At 35.6% G+C, this 19,707-nt stretch overlaps 2 protein-coding genes across 3 annotated transcripts in view; both read left to right on the top strand.

The window, feature by feature from the left end:
- The window catches only part of ankib1a (ankyrin repeat and IBR domain containing 1a), a 39,590-nt gene extending 24,932 nt beyond the window's left edge, over positions 1-14,658 (top strand). Inside the window, exons 12-21 of one of the 2 annotated variants that reach the window (XM_067411358.1) lie at positions 2,409-2,543; positions 3,269-3,355; positions 3,444-3,510; positions 3,626-3,771; positions 4,000-4,178; positions 6,231-6,282; positions 6,493-6,567; positions 9,536-9,656; positions 9,755-9,798; positions 11,021-14,658. In XM_067411358.1, the coding sequence (XP_067267459.1) occupies positions 2,409-2,543; positions 3,269-3,355; positions 3,444-3,510; positions 3,626-3,771; positions 4,000-4,178; positions 6,231-6,282; positions 6,493-6,567; positions 9,536-9,656; positions 9,755-9,798; positions 11,021-11,746 (1,632 nt within the window). In that variant the 3' untranslated portion in view covers positions 11,747-14,658. Of the gene's footprint in view, positions 1-2,408; positions 2,544-3,268; positions 3,356-3,443; positions 3,511-3,607; positions 3,772-3,999; positions 4,179-6,230; positions 6,283-6,492; positions 6,568-9,535; positions 9,657-9,754; positions 9,799-11,020 lie in introns of both variants that reach the window. The other variant, XM_067411357.1, reaches the window with a different exon arrangement.
- Positions 14,659-14,801: 143 nt separating this feature from the next.
- gatad1 (GATA zinc finger domain containing 1) lies at positions 14,802-19,436 on the top strand. Its single transcript, XM_067411931.1, has 5 exons — positions 14,802-15,191; positions 15,667-15,789; positions 15,886-15,945; positions 16,028-16,211; positions 17,685-19,436. The coding sequence occupies exons 1-5, from the start codon at positions 15,012-15,014 to the stop codon at positions 17,864-17,866; spliced, it is 729 nt and encodes a 242-aa protein (XP_067268032.1). The 5' UTR covers positions 14,802-15,011; the 3' UTR covers positions 17,867-19,436.
- Positions 19,437-19,707: the final 271 nt, after the last annotated feature.

Genomic DNA, 19,707 nt, shown 5'->3' with positions numbered 1-19,707 from the left:
GATTTGGGTAACACAAGAACTACCCAAACACTGGGTTATGTCATGTCTGACCCAGGAGCTGGGTAACACAGAAACTACCCAAACACTGGGTTGTTATGTCTGACCCAGGATCTGAGTAACACAAAAACTACCCAAACACTGGGTTATGTCTGACCCAGGAGCTTGGTAACACAGAAACTACCCAAACACTGGGTTGTTACATCTGACCCAAGATCTGGGTAACACAAAAACTACCCAAACACTGGGTTATGTCATGTCTGACCCAGGAGCTGGGTAACACAAAAACTATCCAAACACTGGGTTATGTCATGTCTGACCCAGGATCTGGGTAACACAGAAACTACCCAAACACTGGGTTGTTATGTCTGACCCAGGATCTGAGTAACACAAAAACTACCCAAACACTGGGTTATGTCTGACCCAGGAGCTTGGTAACACAAAAACTACCCAAAGACTGGGTTATGTCATGTCTGACCCAGGATCTGGGTAACACAAAAACTACCAAAACACTGGGTTGTTACGTCTGACCCAGGATCTGGGTAACACAAAAACTACCCAAACACTGGGTTGTTACGTCTGACCCAGGATCTGAGTAACACAAAAACTACCCGAACACTGGGTTGTTACGTCTGACCCAGGATTTGGGTAACACAAAAACTACCCAAACACTGGGTTGTTATGTCTGACCCAGGATCTGTGTAACACAAAAACTACCCAAACACTGGGTTGTTACGTCTGATCCAGGAGCTGGGTAACACAAAAACTACCCAAACACTGGGTTGTTACGTCCGACCCAGGATCTGGGTAAGACAAAAACTACCCAAACACTGGGTTGTTACGTCTGACCCAGGATCTGAGTAACACAAAAACTACCCGAACACTGGGTTGTTACGTCTGACCCAGGATTTGGGTAACACAAAAACTACCCGAACACTGGGTTGTTACGTCTGACCCAGGATTTGGGTAACACAAAAACTACCCAAACACTGGGTTGTTATGTCTGACCCAGGCTTTGGGTAACACAAAAACTACCCAAACACTGGGTTGTTATGTCTGACCCAGGAGCTGGGTAACACAAAAACTACCCAAACACTGGGTTGTTACGTCTGACCCATGATCTGAGTAACACTAAAACTACCCAGGAGCTGGGTAACACAAAAACTACCCAAACACTGGGAAAATAACCCAAAAAATGACCTAAAAGGCTCAACCCAGGACTTGGGTAGAAAAAAAAAAACCTAAGATTTTTTTTAGAGTGTAATGTTATAAAAATTATTAGCACTCTTGGAAAACGACATGCAAATTAAAATATCTATTCAGTCTTAGGTAACGGATTAAAAACCCATTCAGAGACATTTTTGCCTCCATGTTTTAAATATCTAGGGCATTTTTGTCATGTTAATGGCATGTTGTATCTAAGCTAGAGGAAACTCAACACTGTAGAAAATTTGATTCAATTAACATTGACATAGTATTTGTCCTATAACATGTAATGCACAAAGTCCTTATTATAAAATCTCTTACAGATATCATATGAGTGTGTTTGTACGTGTGTTACCATGACACAAGATGTATGTGTGATGCAAACCGGCCTTTTGACATCAGAGACAGGTGTTTGAACAAAGGCAGAGCAGAGGTCATATCCTCACTGTTTTCTTAATGAAGGCTTAACTAAGGCTTTGATTGACAGGCGCAGGGGGGAGGGGAAGCTATTCACACCACCATCATGTGAAAAAACAAACGAATGTTGAATGCTCATTCGTGCCTTGGTGGCTATTTATATACATATATGTCTGTCAGTAACACTCTGTTTAGCTCCTGTCTCTATGAAGCCCCTCCTTCGGAAAGGGCATGTGCTCTGATTGGTCGGCTGGAGCAGTGTGTTGTGATTGGTCAACTGCTTCAAGCGTGTTTGGGAAATGTCCCGCCCCTTACCATAACCGTGAGTTTCAACACACTACTAACTACAACCAGGCTCCGCCGCTTTATTTTGCGTATGCCTTGGGCGGGAATTATTTAAATGAGGAATATTGTGACGTGTTCATTCCTGGAAGAAAACTCAAGACTACAATGGAGGAGTTTCAGGGAGTTCAGAAACAGTGACACTGATATAGAGAATAACTCCCACTGGAGGGACTTTGCAGACCTTGTTAATGCTCAAACAGCAACAATACACACTAAAGAAAGATGAACATGTTAAAAAAGCCCCTACTCTGGTTAATGGAAATAATCCCATTATTGGTTCACATAGTCATTGATAAAGAGGAAGAGAAGACAGTTGGAAATGTTTTGGAGCAGTCGGGATTGGTAGTTGGTAAATCAACTTTATAGCAGCTTAGTGCTTGCTTATTTGATCCTGTTTGATGAGTTCTGTCTTGCTCTCCTTTCTCATCTCGATCTCTTTGCAGTGCAAGTATGATTTCTGCTGGATTTGTCTTGAGGAATGGAAGAAACACAGCTCCTCTACCGGAGGATACTATCGATGTACGCGATACGAGGTCATCCAACAGGTGGAGGAACAGTCCAAGGAAATGACTGTGGAGGTATTCACGCCTAAAATGAGTGTATACTGATTGCAGCCTTTCAAGGAATGAGTTTACCGGGATCTTTTGTGATTTGTTTGTGGACTGCCATGAATGGTGTACGTGAATAAAGGACAGGAGAGTCTCAAAACACCAAACATTTACTTTCCAAGCTCATATTTCTCATGTGTTAAAAGTAACAAAACAGGTTCTGGTTTATACAGTAGAAGCCAAAAGTGATGTGAAACATCTTCGGCCTTTATTCAAATATTAAAAAGGTATTAAAGACTTTGTAAGCATATTGCGTAGTTGTGCTTGGAGTCCATTGTTTTATTTGTGATAACGAAATGAAACAGGCCAAATTGTGCCAATATTTTTGGCTGCGATGTTATACAAAGAAACCAATGAAATATTAATAACTGATTATGTTGTAGTCAATGTATGCTTTTTCCTGTGAGCTTTTTGTTTTTCTAAAATAAAACCTGTAGCTGTAGTTTGCCTTTTTTGCCAAATCATTTTGTCAGATAAATACCTAAACCAAGTTTAGTCTTTTGCTCTTCCCTCATCTTCAAAATCTTAAAAAATAAAAAAAAATATTTTCCTTATATTTTAATAGTTTCAGGGACATTATAAACAAATATCCCCTCTGGACATCACTTTTGGCCACTACTGTATGTGGTTACGAGCTTGAATTTCAGTTTTGAAGTTGGGAGTCACTTTTGCGTTTATGTTTTGTGTCCTCGCAGGCAGAAAAAAAGCACAAGAGTTTTCAGGAACTCGACTGTTTTATGCATTATTACACACGATACAAGAACCACGAACACAGTTACCAGGTAGGATTTTTATGTAATGAATGTCTTTAAAACATTGCCTGACCGTTTGTTGACAGTCACTCATCAAAGGTGATTTCTTTTAAACTAGTTAGAAGAACGACTCCTGAAAACAGCCAAAGAAAAGATGGAGCAACTGAGCAAAGCTTTCATTGGAAGTGAGTACACATCATACATATTTTACACTCTGTATGTAAGTTATTATAAACAGGTGTATGGTGTATTTTAAATAATGTGAATAAATAAAAATGTCAGTGTATCTGTTTCTTCAAGGGGACGGAGCCCCACCTGACACCACGTTCATTGAGGACGGTGTGCATGAACTTCTCAAGACCCGACGCATCCTTAAGTGCTCTTATCCATATAGTTTCTTCTTGGAGCCCAAAAGCACAAAGAAAGAAATATTTGAACTTATGCAGGTACTGGGATCGATATGTATCCACTGCGTAAAGGGTTAGTTCACCCAAAAATGAAAATTCTGTCATTTATTCACCCTTGTGTCATAAGACTTTTGTTCATTTTTGGGACACAAATGAAGATATTATTAATGACATCTGAGGGTTTTCTGTTCCTCCATTGACAGCCTATTTACTCATAACTTCTAGCACAACATGCTCATGTAATTTTTGTCTTTCCAACATTCACAGACTGATTTAGAGATGGTCACTGAAGACCTTGCTCAGAAGGTGAACAGGCCTTACCTCCGCACCCCTCGCCATAAGATCATCAGTGCCATGTATCTGGTGCAGCAGAAGAGACGGGAGTTCTTGGCCTCTGTGGCTCGAGGTGTCGCCCCAAATGATTCCCCTGAGGCTCCGCGCCGCAGGTAAAGACTTGTGCTGCAATCAAGGATACATACTCTTCACCATTTTTACATTAAAATAATATATATATATATATACACCCTATAATATTACTTTTATATTACTAGACTATACTATAGACTTTATACTTTACTTTAAAATATTACTATACTTTAGCAACTATTTATTATTGTAATAAATAGTATTATGACTATAGTTGTAGTAATAATTATTATTAAATACACACACACACACTATAATATTACTTTTATATTACTAGACTATATATTATTTACTCTAATTATATAAATATTTACTCTCTCTCTCTCTCTCTCTCTCTCCACACTGTGTGTGTATATATATATATATATATATATATATATATATATATATATACACACACACACTAATATTTTATATTACTAGACTATATACTATACACTTTATACTTATACTGAAAAACAGAACTATTACTATTTTTGAGATAGATATATATATATCAAATATAGTATTAGTACTGTTTTATGTATATGTATGTATATGTGTGTGTGTGTGTGTGTATATATATATATACATATAATACATATAATATACACACACACTAATATTACTTTTATATTACTAGACTATATATTATTTACTCTAATTATATAAATATTTACTCTCTCTCCCTCTCTCTCTCTCTCTCTCTACATATATATATATATATACACACACACACACTAATATTTTATATTACTAGACTATATACTATACACTTTATACTTATACTGAAAAACAGTACTCTGAAAAACAGTACTATTACTTTTTTTGAGATATATCTCAAAAATAGTAATAGTACTGTTTTATGTATATGTATGTATATGTGTATGTATATGTACTATATATATATATGTATATATATATATATATATATATATATATATATATATATATATATATATATATATATATATATATATATATATATATATATATATATATATATATATAATACATATATATATATATAATACATATATATATATATAATACATATATATATATATATATATACATATAATATACACACACACTAATATTACTTTTATATTACTAGACTATATATTATTTACTCTAATTATATAAATATTTACTCAAAAAAAAAAAAATATATATATACTACACACTTTATACTTCAAAATATTACTATACTTTAGCAACTATTATTGTAATAAATATTATTATGACTATAGTTGTAATAATAATTATGACTAAATACTCTGAACAAACAGTATTATTACTATTATAGTTAAACTTAATTTTATATATATATACATATATATACACTATAATATTACTTTTATATTACTAGACTATATATTATTTACTCTGATTTTATATATATATAGATAAATAGATAGATAGATATGACTTTTTATATTACTAGACTATATACTATTTATTCTAAAATATTACTATACTATACCAACTATTATTGTAATAAATAGTATTATTACTATAGTAGTAATAATAATTATTAATATTAAATACTCAGAAAAACAGTATTATTACTATTATAGTTAAAATATTACTTTTATATTACTAGACTATATATTATTTACTCTAAAATTACTATACTATACCAACTATTTATTATTGTAATAAATAGCATTTTTATTGTAAAGTATAAGTAATAGTAGTAATAATAATAATTAAATATTAAAAAAAGTATTACTATTATAGTAATATTATATATATTTACTACAATATTACTATATTATAGTAACTTTTATTGTATTAACTAGTATTATTAGTCATATCCCATCTGTCACCTTTTTCACCTGATGATTTTGCATCCCTGACTGTGTTTTTGGGCATTTACTATAGAAATTCCTATGACATTTTTTTTTTTTTACTTAAACAACTCTTTACTTGAAAGAATACTATGATATTATTATTAATGTCCACAAAAAAACCTTGGTATCATGTTCAAAATATAGTAAACTAACAGAAAACAAAACCCTACAGCCCAACAGTACTTTTTCTAAAGGTCATATGTATTATAATAGTGCAAACATTTTTCTCTTTTGCAGTTTTGCTGGTGGGACGTGGGACTGGGAGTATCTGGGATTTGCCTCTCCTGAGGTATAACTGCATCTCTGCTTCTGTGTTTACACTTTTCTGTTTTTAACTAACCTCTGCTATTGCAAACAAAGCTCACACAGCCAGCCAGAGTTGGAGCTCACTAGACTGTTAATACCCTCTGCCTCTCTGTGATGTCCTTGTATTAATGTAAGAGATTTGTGTGTTGCTGTAAAGTACTAGCAGTCACTGAATCTCATTCTGTGTCCAAAGATGGTGAGGAATCACCCAGTACGGGGATCAAATGCACAGCGTGAGAACAATTACAATGCAGGAGGCCAGCCGCAGGTACTGATGAAAACAAAAAAACAAAACATTCTTCAAAATTTGACATTTACAATTCATCCATTACATATAATGCTGTTAGCATAAATGTAATCTGGTGGTTAGCTGTTCAGGCTGGTCATCTCCTGGAATATTACAGATAAAGGACTATGCCATTACTCAACTCAAATGGATAGTTAAACCAGAATTCCTGTCCTGTGGTCAACTTCACCGTTCTTGAAATGTGGACACTGTTGTAGGTTGCTTTGTCATGCACTCAGTGTTTAGTGTTCAACATTCAGTCTTTCTAACCAACGCAAAATTAATATAATGTTAGCTGTTTTTTAATGCCTAAATATAGTGTCCTCAGAAAGGATTTGGACACTTAAAATGTGTGAATTATATCGCAATAGATAGTTACATATTAAACTAAGAGGAATCTGCAAACAAATTATGCTAAATATATTTTCTCAGAACCAATCAGTTTTCTGACTGGTTGACTTTTAACAAACACGGTGATTTGTAGTAGTGTATGAAGTCACGTTTTAAGTTCACAGAAGCGTCCTTGCAGAATAACCACCGGTTATGAACTATGTAAATGTTTTTTTATTACATTTTCACTAATGCTTCACAACCAAAAAAGTATCTACAAACCCGATTCCAAAAAAGTTGGGACACTGTACAAATTGTGAATAAAAAATTAATGCAATAATTTACAAATCTCATAAACTTATATTTTATTCACAATAGAATATAGATAACATATCAAATGTTGAAAGTGAGACATTTTGAAATGTCATGCCAAATATTGGCTCATTTTGGATTTCATAAGAGCTACACATTCCAAAAAAGTTGGGACAGGTAGCAGTAAGAGGCCGGAAAAGTTAAATGCACATATAAAGAACAGCTGGAGGACCAATTTGCAACTTATTAGGTCAATTGGCAACATGATTGGGTATAAAAAGAGCCTCTCAGAGTGGCAGTGTCTCAGAAGTCAAGATGGGCAGAGGATCACCAATTCCCCCAATGCTGCAGCGAAATATAGTGGAGCAATATCAGAAAGGAGTTTCTCAGAGAAAAATTACAAAGAGTTTGAAGTTATCACCATCTACAGTGCATAATATCATCCAAAGATTCAGAGAATCTGGAACAATCTCTGTGCGTAAGGATCAAGGCCGGAAAACCATACTGGACGCCCGTGATCTTCGGGCCCTTAGACGGCACTGCATCACATACAGGAATGCTACTGTAATGGAAATCACAACATGGGCTCAGGAATACTTCCAGAAAACATTGTCGGTGAACACAATCCACCGTGCCATTCGCCGTTGCCGGCTAAAACTCTATATGTCAAAAAAGAAGCCATATCTAAACATGATCCAGAAGCGCAGGCGTTTTCTCTGGGCCAAGGCTCATTTAAAATGGACTGTGGCAAAGCGGAAAACTGTTCTGTGGTCCGACGAATCAAAATTTGAAGTTCTTTTTGGAAAACTGGGACGCCATGTCATCCAGACTAAAGAGGACAAGGACAACCCAAGTTGTTATCAGCGCTCAGTTCAGAAGCCTGCATCTCTGATGGTATGGGGTTGCATGAGTGCGTGTGGCATGGGCAGCTTACACATCTGGAAAGGCACCATCAATGCTGAAAGGTATATCCAAGTTCTAGAACAACATATGCTCCCATCCAGACGTCGTCTCTTTCAGGGAAGACCTTGCATTTTCCAACATGACAATGCCAGACCACATACTGCATCAATTACAACATCATGGCTGCGTAGAAGCATCCGGGTACTGAAATGGCCAGCCTGCAGTCCAGATCTTTCACCCATAGAAAACATTTGGCGCATCATAAAGAGGAAGATGCGACAAAGAAGACCAAAGACAGTTGAGCAACTAGAAGCCTGTATTAGACAAGAATGGGACAACATTCCTATTCCTAAACTTGAGCATCTTGTCTCCTCAGTCCCCAGACGTTTGCAGACTGTTATAAAAAGAAGAGGGGATGCCACACAGTGGTAAACATGGCCTTGTCCCAACTTTTTTGAGATGTGTTGATGCCATGAAATTTAAAATTAACTTATTTTTCCCTTAAAATTATAAATTTTCTCAGTTTAAACATTTGATATGTCATCTATGTTGTATTCTGAATAAAATATTGAAATTTGAAACTTCCACATCATTGCATTCTGGTTTTATTCACAATCTGTACAGTGTCCCAACTTTTTTGTAATCGGGTTTGTAAATACTTACTTAAGCTCAATTTATAACAGTTCAGACAAACTTTCTTTTTGTGAAATGTTATTTATTTAAAATAAAACCATGGTTTTATATTTTGTTACATAATACCAAGACATTTATTCATTTTTAAGTGTGACTTGAACTAACCTATTATGCCCTTTTACAAAGTCCTGAAATTGTTTTTTGGGTTCTACTAGAATAGGTTTCCTTGCTCAAATGTTCAAAAAACAACTTATTTTCCTCATATTCTCCATTGTTGCAGCTCCTCTCTTCCCAGTCTGTCAGTAACGCTTTGTTTAGTTCCTGTCTCTATGAAGCCCCTCCTCCTTCACTGTGCTCTGATTGGTCTGCTGCACCAGTGTGTTGTGATTGGCCAAGCGCTTTGAGCATGTTTGGGAAATGTTCCGCCCCTTACCTTACCAGACTTTGTAACTTTGCAAACCTTTTTCATGCTCAAACAGCAACATTATATACATTAAAAAAGCAAAATAGGTCATCTTTAAGTGTCCAAATATATTGTAGGGTCACTGTATTTTATCTTAATCCATAGTAATACAGATTAATCCACAGTTTATCACAGTATATGCTATATATGTTTATCTCTTTTATTCACTACTTGTTATATAGATGTCAATCAGTATTCTTGTGAGAGGCTGTCCATTTAAGGAGCTATCCATTTTTCTCCTTAATAATTGCTCCTTGTCAACAGATCATGTATTTTCTGTAACTAAACTGAGGTTGATGGTTCCTGCAGGAATACTCCGAGTTCCAGTACAGACGGAGACACAGGCAGCGGCGTCGGGGAGACCTGCTCCGACTGCACAGCCTCCGCAGTAACACCCCTGAACCCCACGACTCCACTGACAACACTTCAGGTACAGTGAGCCCACATAATGTTAGAATAGAAATAACTAAAAGAGCTGCTTTAAATCAGTGTTACTTAAATCCATGTGTGTCCAATTTGTGTCTGCAGAAACACACGAGGGAGGCAATTCACAAAGGCATGGGATCTCCATGGTAAATTTACTGTTTTTCTAACGTGAGATGCAGTGTTCATTTTTACTAGGCGTGTGCCTGAAGCTTAAATTCGAATTTGGAAAGGCATGGAAAATGTATAACACTTTCTACGGAGGCCCTAAAGGGACATGGTTAGGCTTAATGTGGTAGTCGATTACATTACAGTATATCAGATTTCGCTTATCACATGCAGATAGTAATTTGGAGGATTTGGTGCATCATTGACAGATATCTTGTCTTGTAAAATGTGTGGTCAGTACCGCCACTCCCTCTACACAGCGAATTAGAAAGCGAAAGTAAAAAACGAGTGCGCATTTAAAAGATTTCAATACCCTGCATATTGATAGTGGCTCCCTAAAGACCACAAATTATATACAATATCATTAACCAACTATATAATCTCATATTTTCCCATCACTATGTCCCTTTTTTGGGCTCTGTAGAATGCTTCATTTCCTTTCCGAACATAGTATTCGGCTTCAAGCACATCCTTAGTTTTTACACAGGTATTTGTTTTGGTCATATTTTTGTATTTTGATTAAAATAAAATAATTTAGTCTATATTTTATCATACTAAATTAATTCATTTTAGTCATATTTACTTAAAAATTATCTTAATTTAGTCAACAAAAATGCAAAAATAAACCAAATATTTCATGAAAATGTTTTATTAAACATTATATTTTGTAATTTCGTTATGTGCTTTTGTTTTTAGTTTATTTATTTATTTTTTCCAGTAAATAATTTTAGTGCTTCAACTTAAACTTATTTCAGTTTATTGCCAAGACATAATTTCTAATTTTCTTTTAGTTTAACTAATATTTATATTTTATTTTATTTCATTTCAATAATAGTTTTAGTTAGCGATAATATCCTTGCATCAGTGTCACATGATCCTATAGAAATAATTATAATATGCTGATTTTCTGCTCAAGAAACATTTCTTATTATTATCAATGTTTATATTTGATATTTAATATTAATTTTTGTGGAAGCTTTTTTTTTTTTTAGGATTTTTTGATGAATAGAAAGTTCAAAAGAACACCATTTAAAATAGAAATCTTTGGTAACATTAGAAATGTCTGCCACTTTTGATCAATTTAATGCATCCTTGATTAATAAAAAATTAAATAATTTTTTTTAACTTGCCCCAGCCATTTGAATAGTAGTGTAGTTTACTCAAAAATGTGTCAAGAAATTTGAATCCGTTTTATCCCCTCAGGCACTTGGTTCCCTGGATGACGATGACCCCAATATTTTGCTGGCTATTCAGCTGTCCCTACAGGAGTCCGGGCTGGCCTTGGACCCCGAGCCTCAGGATGTGCTCAGTAACGACGCCTCTGTAGGTGCCAGTGGTTCCTCTCTGTCCTCTAGACTGGATTCTGTCCCCCATACTGCGGATCCTCCCCGGGCTTCCATGAGCAACTCTGAGCTTCTGGAGCTGGGAGACAGCCTTATGAGACTGGGCAACATTACCAGCCACTATACACCCTTTAACATGAGTTCCTACCCTGATGCCTTCACCCCGAGTGACCCGGACTGCCTAGACCCTTCCACCAACGCCAACCTGCTTGGCAACATTATGGCCTGGTTCCATGATATGAATCCACAGAGCATTGCACTGATTCCCTCAGCCACCTCGGATGCCGGTCCCGAGCCACCCGCATTTGGAGAGGGACAGTCTGCCAAAGCCCAGGACGAGGAGAACGAAGTGGGAAGTCCTGAGCAAAGCTCCCTATCGCTGACAAAAGAAAGTACAGATATGTTGGCGACGCAGCTTTTGGAGCTAGAATGTGTGGATGATGTACAACCTCCTAAAGCAGAGTCCTCCTTAGAGGATTCGGGCGGCAGTGTAGATCACACTAGTGCGATTTGTCCTGAAAGCAGTGCTGATCCGCAGGTAACCGACCTCTCCTCGGAGTGGGAGGAAGAAGTGCACCTAGTGTGAGGAATGAGTCCAATTACGTTTACCAACTGAGTGCTCTTATTGTGCCAAAACACTAAATAAAAGCAAAACTGTTTGTGCAAAAATGGAGACGTGTGAACGAGGTGCAGTGGGGTTAGATGGGACTTGTCTCGTCTGGTGGAAGAAATGAGAAAACATGCTCAGATTCAAGCTTATGAAAGTAGATGAGAGAAGAGTGGGCCTCATTCACTAACCGTATTTGTGTGTGTATGAATGTTTTTGCACAGAAGTCATAGTTCATCAAAACATTTGCACTTTTTTTTCTACAATTTAGAACCAACTAAAACGGCATGCATGTAAAAAATCAGTAAATCAGCCCTAAAAACGTGCTTTTAAACCAAAATGTTTTATATTTAATTGAAAATTTGACCTGAGAATTTAACAAAAGATGTAGCATTAAAGAATTCCGAGCATTATAGTTTGATCTGGACTAGTTTCTGCATAAAAAGCTGTTTTTAGGCCTATATTAAGATCTATTGTGTACGAAAAACCACTAAATGGATATGTTTAGGATGCTAATTATTAACTTTATGTAGGATAATCTGGATTTATCAACATTAGAAAGAGTGTAAGAGCAAATTTATGTGCATACCTGTTGTGAATCGTGGAAATTTTGTGAGAACTTTTTCTGTGCACGTAAGAACACACGGTTATAAGTGAATGTTGCAATGAAATGGAGGTAGTGCCATCTTTTCTTCCGTATTGTGATGTACATCTGAGTGAAATGGATTATTGGAAAAGGGAAAAAATGTAGGGCGGGGACTTTTATATTCATTGTTTATTGATTGGATGGAGGCAGATCTGAACGCAAGCTTGCGGTTGTTTGCAGTGTTGCCAAGTCCGATATTTTCCCGTGGAATTGGGCTACTTTTACACTGTTGCCGCGGGTTGTTTTTTAGTCCGACATCCCCCCGGGAACTCAATTTTTACCCCCCACTAATGCAATTGGGCTGGTTTTGAATAGCAATTAGGCTGGTTTTGTTACGCAAACCTGGCAACCCTAGTCATTTGTAAGAAAGCAGCGGGGTTTAAGTGGATTAAATGATTGGAGAAGGCTAGCATACATCACCAGAGAAAAGTCAAGTCATCAAAAGTCATTTTCATCTGAAGATATGACATCTTGACTAAAAATGATGAGGTCAAAAGAAAAAGAAATTATGGACAGATGAACTGTCCACAATAAGATGCATATAGAAATGTTTCATTTCATGCTGACTTTTTTGTCCATCTCCAGAAATCATGCTGTGGGTGCCATGTATTAGATTGGAAATTCATTCTTTCTTTTAAAGAGATGAAATGGATGAATTTTTGACAGTTGTATCTTTATGAAAAGAAAAAAAAGGAATGTTTACATGCAGAAGAAAATACATGAGTTTGTGAATGCATTGATCCACTGTTTCTGGACTCTTGTAGTTCCTGTGAACAGTGTGAAGTCATCATTAAGACCCAAACCTTTTGCTTTTCATGAGTTCTTTACCTTGTTTTCTTTTCTTTTTATTCTACAGCAGCCCTTTTATTTAGCAAAGCTTTATTTCAAAACACTAATGCCATATTTAATGCAATTGGTGCATACAATGCACATTTATAAATGAGTGTTGAGTGTGAAATGTTGTTTGCTGAAAACTTCAACATATTGTCCTGCAGAAGACATTGTTTCGCTTCAGAAAGGTAACACTTCTGAACGTAACTGAAATTGTGATAGCATTGTCTATTGTGACTACTACACACAACACCTCTGATATCCAGTGTTGTGTATCTCATGTATAATGCATATATATGCATAAAGACACTCCACTGGTCTTCTGAAGCAATAGAGAGATAAAAACAGTGGTTTTCCTGATTTTGTTTGTGTGAAACTAAGTCAGACACATAGGAAGTTGTTATCTTTAACAACAAAAACAGTTATATTAGTCATCATATGTGGCCAAACAGATGATAAACTAACCTTCTTTGCTGAAGACCTTCCCTGACAAAACATACTGTGCAGTAGGAATATTCCAGGTTAAATGCAGTTTAAGATTTATAGACAGCATCTGTGGCATGGTATTGAGTACCACTTAATTTTTTTTGTACAAAACAAAAGTAATGCATGATGCTGTCCATATCTTAAAGTGTTATTTAAACCAGAATATTAATCTAACAGTCATAAATACTGTAGTTTGATTTCTAGTACTGATACATAACTGGTTTTTAGATGTGAGGAAGAGATTGTTTTGTGTTGTTGTTTTTTTTTAGATACTACTGTGCTCATCAGTGTGCCTTTTTTGTACTTTTTCTTATTTATATACATGTTGCCTAATTAAGTTAGTGTTTGCTGTGTCAATCAAATACAATCAACCTTGCATATTAATTTTCCCCCTGAATAGATAGTCATTGTTTCATGTTGACAACAGCCTTGTGTTTTGTATTACACTGAATTGGTTGCCATGTTTTGATTGCCTGTCATTACAGTTAGTATGGCTCTACAGAGGTGTCTTTTAATGACCATATGATATAAGGGGAAAGAAAGAATAGTCTTTTTTTCCTCAGATAAAATTTACATTGGATGTGATGACCAGTTTTTACATCTTAATCTGACCATTGTGTGTAAAAATGGATGAAGTTTGAATTTTTTATTTCTTTTACTGAAGTATTTATGGTGGTGGTATTTTTTTTTATTTTGTAATTTCACTTGATTTTTTTTTTTTTTAAACATGACCATTAACCTTGAATTGTCATTTGCACATTCATAGACTATACTTGATACATTCCCAGTTTGTATGATGTGTAGCCAATAAACAGAAAGTATTGGTAAAGGTTTGCTCGGATTAAAAAGTTTAAAATAGTCCTCTTATTTGTTGTGGTTCATGAAAAACAAATACTGTACTTGCTTTCTTTAAATTAAATTACAATGAACAGCGCCCTCTAGTGAAATCTTTTTTTTCCTTTCAAACAGTTTTAGACCTTTATTTTGAAAATAAGCATCCGCAATCAGGACTTTTATTCTACAATTGAAAATTTCGTCTACAGGAAGTTTTTTTTTTTGTATAATAAAACATACGGGACCTATCACTTATTGTTTTCAAAATGAAAGCTGTGTATTTGAGGTTAAACTAATGGTCATATTTCTTCGAATTCGCCATTTATTGTGGATTTTTTGGCTGTGGTGGCATTTTTACCGGAAAAACACGACGGTTTCTTTCAGAATTAACTTTGCAAGACCGTTGTAAACGCAACCTTGCCAGGCTGCAGCTTGTGGTCAGCAAACATGCCTCTTGGTTTAAAACCATGTTGTGCTGTCTGCAAAACGATCTCCTCTTCCATGTGGAAAAAAGGAAACCAGGGGGAAATTTTGTGTAACAACTGCACGGGTAAAAGTGTAACCAGTGGAGGCTCCGGAGCATCTGCTTCATCCACCATCCAGCAGAATAATGGCGGAGGGAAACAGGTTTGAATTCTTGCTTAACATCTAATTTGTGTAACCTCTCATTTAGACCGCTAGAACATTTTCATTTTAAATCAAAGAAGCTGCGTTGCATTGCAAGTAAGTTACACGACATCGCTGCCTCGCGCAGGTTTGCTTGTTGAAAAGGCGCGCTTTTTTGCTTATAAAATTTTACGCGAATATAATTTTTTAAAGACATTTAAAAGAAATATGCTTAAATTGGTATACACTTGCATGAGACTACAGACTAACCGTTATCTAGCTTTATTTTACACGGAGCGGGTCGCCCCCTTCCAGTCGCCGCCATGTTTACACGGAGCGGGTCGCCCCCTTTTGGGCGCCGCCATGTTTACGTCACAACTGTCAAACAATTACTACCATATTATCTTTATTTAGTGTTTATACGAAGTTTAAACAGAGAAAATATTTCTAAACAAAACCACTGGACCTATTTTTGTTATTTTTATTTATTTTACAGTCAAAACAGGAAATCCACAGACGCTCCGCTCGGTTACGGAGCACCAAATACAAAGCGCCGGCATCTGAGAAAAAGGTCTCAACCAAAGGAAAGGGTAGACGACACATTTTCAAATTGAAAAATGTAAGTGATTTTCCTTTCAGGCTTGTGTATGATTGTTTCCCCACCAATAAGGTTAAAATAAATGCTTCAACTGCACTTATTCTTCATATCCCATAGCCTATCAAAGCACCAGAGTCTGTGTCAACAATCATCACATCAGAGTCCCTGTTTTACAAGGTAACTGCTCCTCTTTACTATTCAAAATAAGTGTTTTTCTACAGCCACTTCCTATCTACTAACCTGCACTTCTTGTGTTCAGGGTGTCTATTATCAGATAGGAGATGTCATAAAAGTAATAGACGAGGATGATGGTAAACCGTATTACGCACAGATTCGTGGTTTCGTCCAGGACCAGTACTGTGAGAAAAGTGCTGCGTTAACTTGGCTGATCCCAACTCAGGCCAGTCCGCGAGATCGATTTGATCCAGGCACATACATTGTTGGTAAGTTCATGCAGAAATAAATGCTTTTGTTCCTTGCTGAAAAATCACAAAACCAGTCATAAGGGTCAAGTTTTTTGAAATTTGAAATTGAGATTTGAATAAATAAGCTTTCCATTGATGTATGGTTTGTAATGATATGACAATATTTGGTTGAGACACAACTATTTAAAAAATCTGAGGGCGCAAAAAAACCCAAAATACTTAGAAAATCGCCTTAAATGAAGTCCTTTGCAATGCATATCCACTCACAAAATTAAATTTTTGATAGATTTACGGTAGGAAATGTTCAAAATATCTTCATGAAACATGATCTTTACTTAATATCCTAATGATTTTTGGCATAAAAAAAAAAATGATAATATTGACCCATACAATGCATTGTTGGCTATTGCTACAAATATACCCGTGCGACTTATGACTGGTTTTGTGGTCCAGGGTCACAAATGTGCTTGCCTGCAAATAGTGAATTCATTGTCAAAGGATATTGGAATTGATTTTGTAAACCTGGATATTTTGGGTAAAAGGGATAGTTCACCCAAAAAATGAAAATTCTGTCATCATTTACTCATCCTCAAACCTGTATGAGTTTAACCAAACAGTTCATGGTCCTCATTGACTTCCATAGTATTTTTTTCTCCATACTATTGAAGTCAATGGGGTCCATCAACTTTTTGGTTCAAAATATCTTCTTTTGTTTAGCAGAAGAAAGAAACCATACAGGTTTGGAACAACTTGAGAGTGAGAAAATGATAATTTTCTTTTTTGGATGAACTGTCCCTTTAAAGGAACACTCCCCTAGAGTTAAAGAGTTGGGTTTTACCGTTTTTTAATCCATTCAGCTGATTTCCGGGTCTGGCGGTACCACTTTTAGCATAGCTTAGCATAGTTCATTGAATCTGATTAGACCGTTAGCATCCTGCTCAAAAATGACCAAAGAGTTTCGATATTTTTCCTATTTAAAACTTAACTCTTCTGTAGTTACATTGTGTACTAAGACCTATGGAAAATGAAAAGTTGAGATTTTCTAGGCCGATATGGCTAGGAACTATACTCTCATTCCGGCGTAATAATCAAGGATCTTTGCTGCCGTACCATGGGTGCAGCGGGCGCAATGATATTACGCAGTATATTACTTAGTACATGATGTAACTACAGAAAAGTCCATTGTAAATATGAAAAATATTGAAACTCTTTGATCATATTTGAGCGAGATGCTAACGGTCTAATCAGATTCAATGAACTATGCTAAGCTATGCTAAATGTGGTACCGCCAGATCCGGAGATCGGCTGAATGGATTTAAAAACGGTAAAACTCAACTGTTTAACTCTAGGGGATTTGGAAAATGAGCCTATTTTCAAAAAAAGTGGAGTGTTCCTTTAAGTGCATCACCAGTCATATATCCTAATTTCAAAAAGTTGTCAAGATTTCTTTATTTATTTAATGGCTGCATATACACTTATTTCTTTGCTCAGGCCCTGAAGAGGACTTGCCAAGAAAAATGGAATACCTGGAGTTTGTCTGTCACGCGCCATCAGAGTATTTCAAATCCAGAAGTTGCCCTTTCCCAACAATACCAGTTCGTCCAGAAAAAGGCTACATCTGGACTCATATAGGACCGACACCTGCTGTCGCCATCAAAGAAACTGTAGGGTGAAATAACCCTTAAAATCATTGTACATACAGACTGAACTGAACCTATTTTTTGGTTTGCCAAGATACTTTTCAGTGCTATATCAAAAAACAGGCTTGAATTAGGATATGTGTGGTATTGGCCATCAAATATTTTCTATAATTACATTTGTAACTGTACAGAAGCTCTTATTTTCGAGCGAAGCCTCAGCATGCCTGTTTCACAGTTAAACACATAAGCAGCAGAAGTCTACACTACGACATAGAGGTCAAATCGAAAAGAAACTGAGTACAAAGTTAATTTGTAATAAATTCAGAGTGTTCATGTGAGACCCCGTGTATAAATTCATTCAACTCACTTTACACGTTTTGTACTTGTGTATCTCCCAAATGTGTTTCCTGAGTATCCAGTGCTGTGGGAAAAGGCTCGGAGCAAGTAAGCAGCTTTCAATATCATGCTTTTGTTGTCAGGGGTTGTGTGTGGTCAATGCCATCAAGAGTGATATCTTACAAAAGACCAGCATAACTTTAACACAAGAGACAGAGGGCTTATATGCACTGGAGGATGACGATCAACAGAACAGGGAACAGGTGAGAAATAATACGGACTAGAACTCGGACAAATACAGACAATGAAAACTACTAGAAACTAAACACAGAGAAACAGAACATGACTGTGACACTTGTTTGGGTGCAGAGGTGGTGTCTAACAGATTTGCCTGAAACAGATGAATTCAATTTTATCTGAAAGTGAGCATTTTTGCCTGTTTTATTGATTAGAATAATCCGCTCTAAGGCGAAGAGGAAGAATAATTACCTAAATGCTTTCGCTTTCTGATGAATGTTTCTGGAAAGCCATATAATGTATTATAAAAGTATTTTTAATGCATTTATTATGCCTTGTAGTTGTAATTCATCGTATAATGCATTATATGGTCTCATGAATAGCTGTAACCACAGTTATAATACATTATAATGCTTATCTATCCATTATTACACCTTTAGAAAGTACAATGCATTAAAACACATGACAAACAACCAATTTCAGATGTAACAAGGAATCTGCAAATAAATATTTTAATGCATTTTAACTTGGGTTACATTTATTTATGAAAAGATATAATATATGAATACCTTTAGTTTGCATTAGGTGCACAGTAGGTATTATAAAAGTTTTATGTACTCTTTAAACATTGCTGTTTTTCATACAAGTACTGAAATAGAGTACTTTGAGCTTTTAAAAATTGTGACTTAATTCCACACATGGAGATACTTATCCTGTGTCCCACAATGAGAACAAAGGTCATCAAGAAGTTCATCATGCTCCCACTCTTGAGTGTTGGAGATTTGTAACTTTAATTTTTGAATGCACATAAAGTTATATTTAGATTTTTGTATGGAAGGTGTTTGTTTGGTGCCACAAAGTAACAATAAGGTCTTGTTATAAGCACGAATATGGTTTTAATCAAATATATTTTAATTATATTGCATTTAATTTTGATGTATATTTCATGTTTTACTAAAAAAACAAAATCAACTGTATTTAAATACTCAGGTTACAAAATTGGAAAGCTCTCAAAAATAAAACGAGGATGACAACCAAATTTCGTCTGAATTTTTTCTCCGCTTTTTTCTTTAATTTTTTTTATATTATTATTATAAAAGTTAAGCGTTTGACTATTTCTTAATAAATAAAACTAAATAATCAAATTGCAGGGTGTATTTTGTATCCTAGTCTTGGAGTTTACGGGGAAATATTAAAAATAAAAAAATACAAAATCTGGAAGCCGTTATACCACGTGATCACAGTTTCCCATTCGAAGACTATCAAAATAATCTGTTCACAACATAACGTAAATTCACATT

Source organism: Chanodichthys erythropterus, chromosome 15 (genome assembly GCF_024489055.1).
Source record: "Chanodichthys erythropterus isolate Z2021 chromosome 15, ASM2448905v1, whole genome shotgun sequence".
NCBI lineage: Eukaryota > Metazoa > Chordata > Actinopteri > Cypriniformes > Xenocyprididae > Chanodichthys > Chanodichthys erythropterus.
The sequence above is the reverse complement of the archived record's forward strand: the minus strand, read 5'-3'. Positions and strand labels throughout refer to the sequence as shown.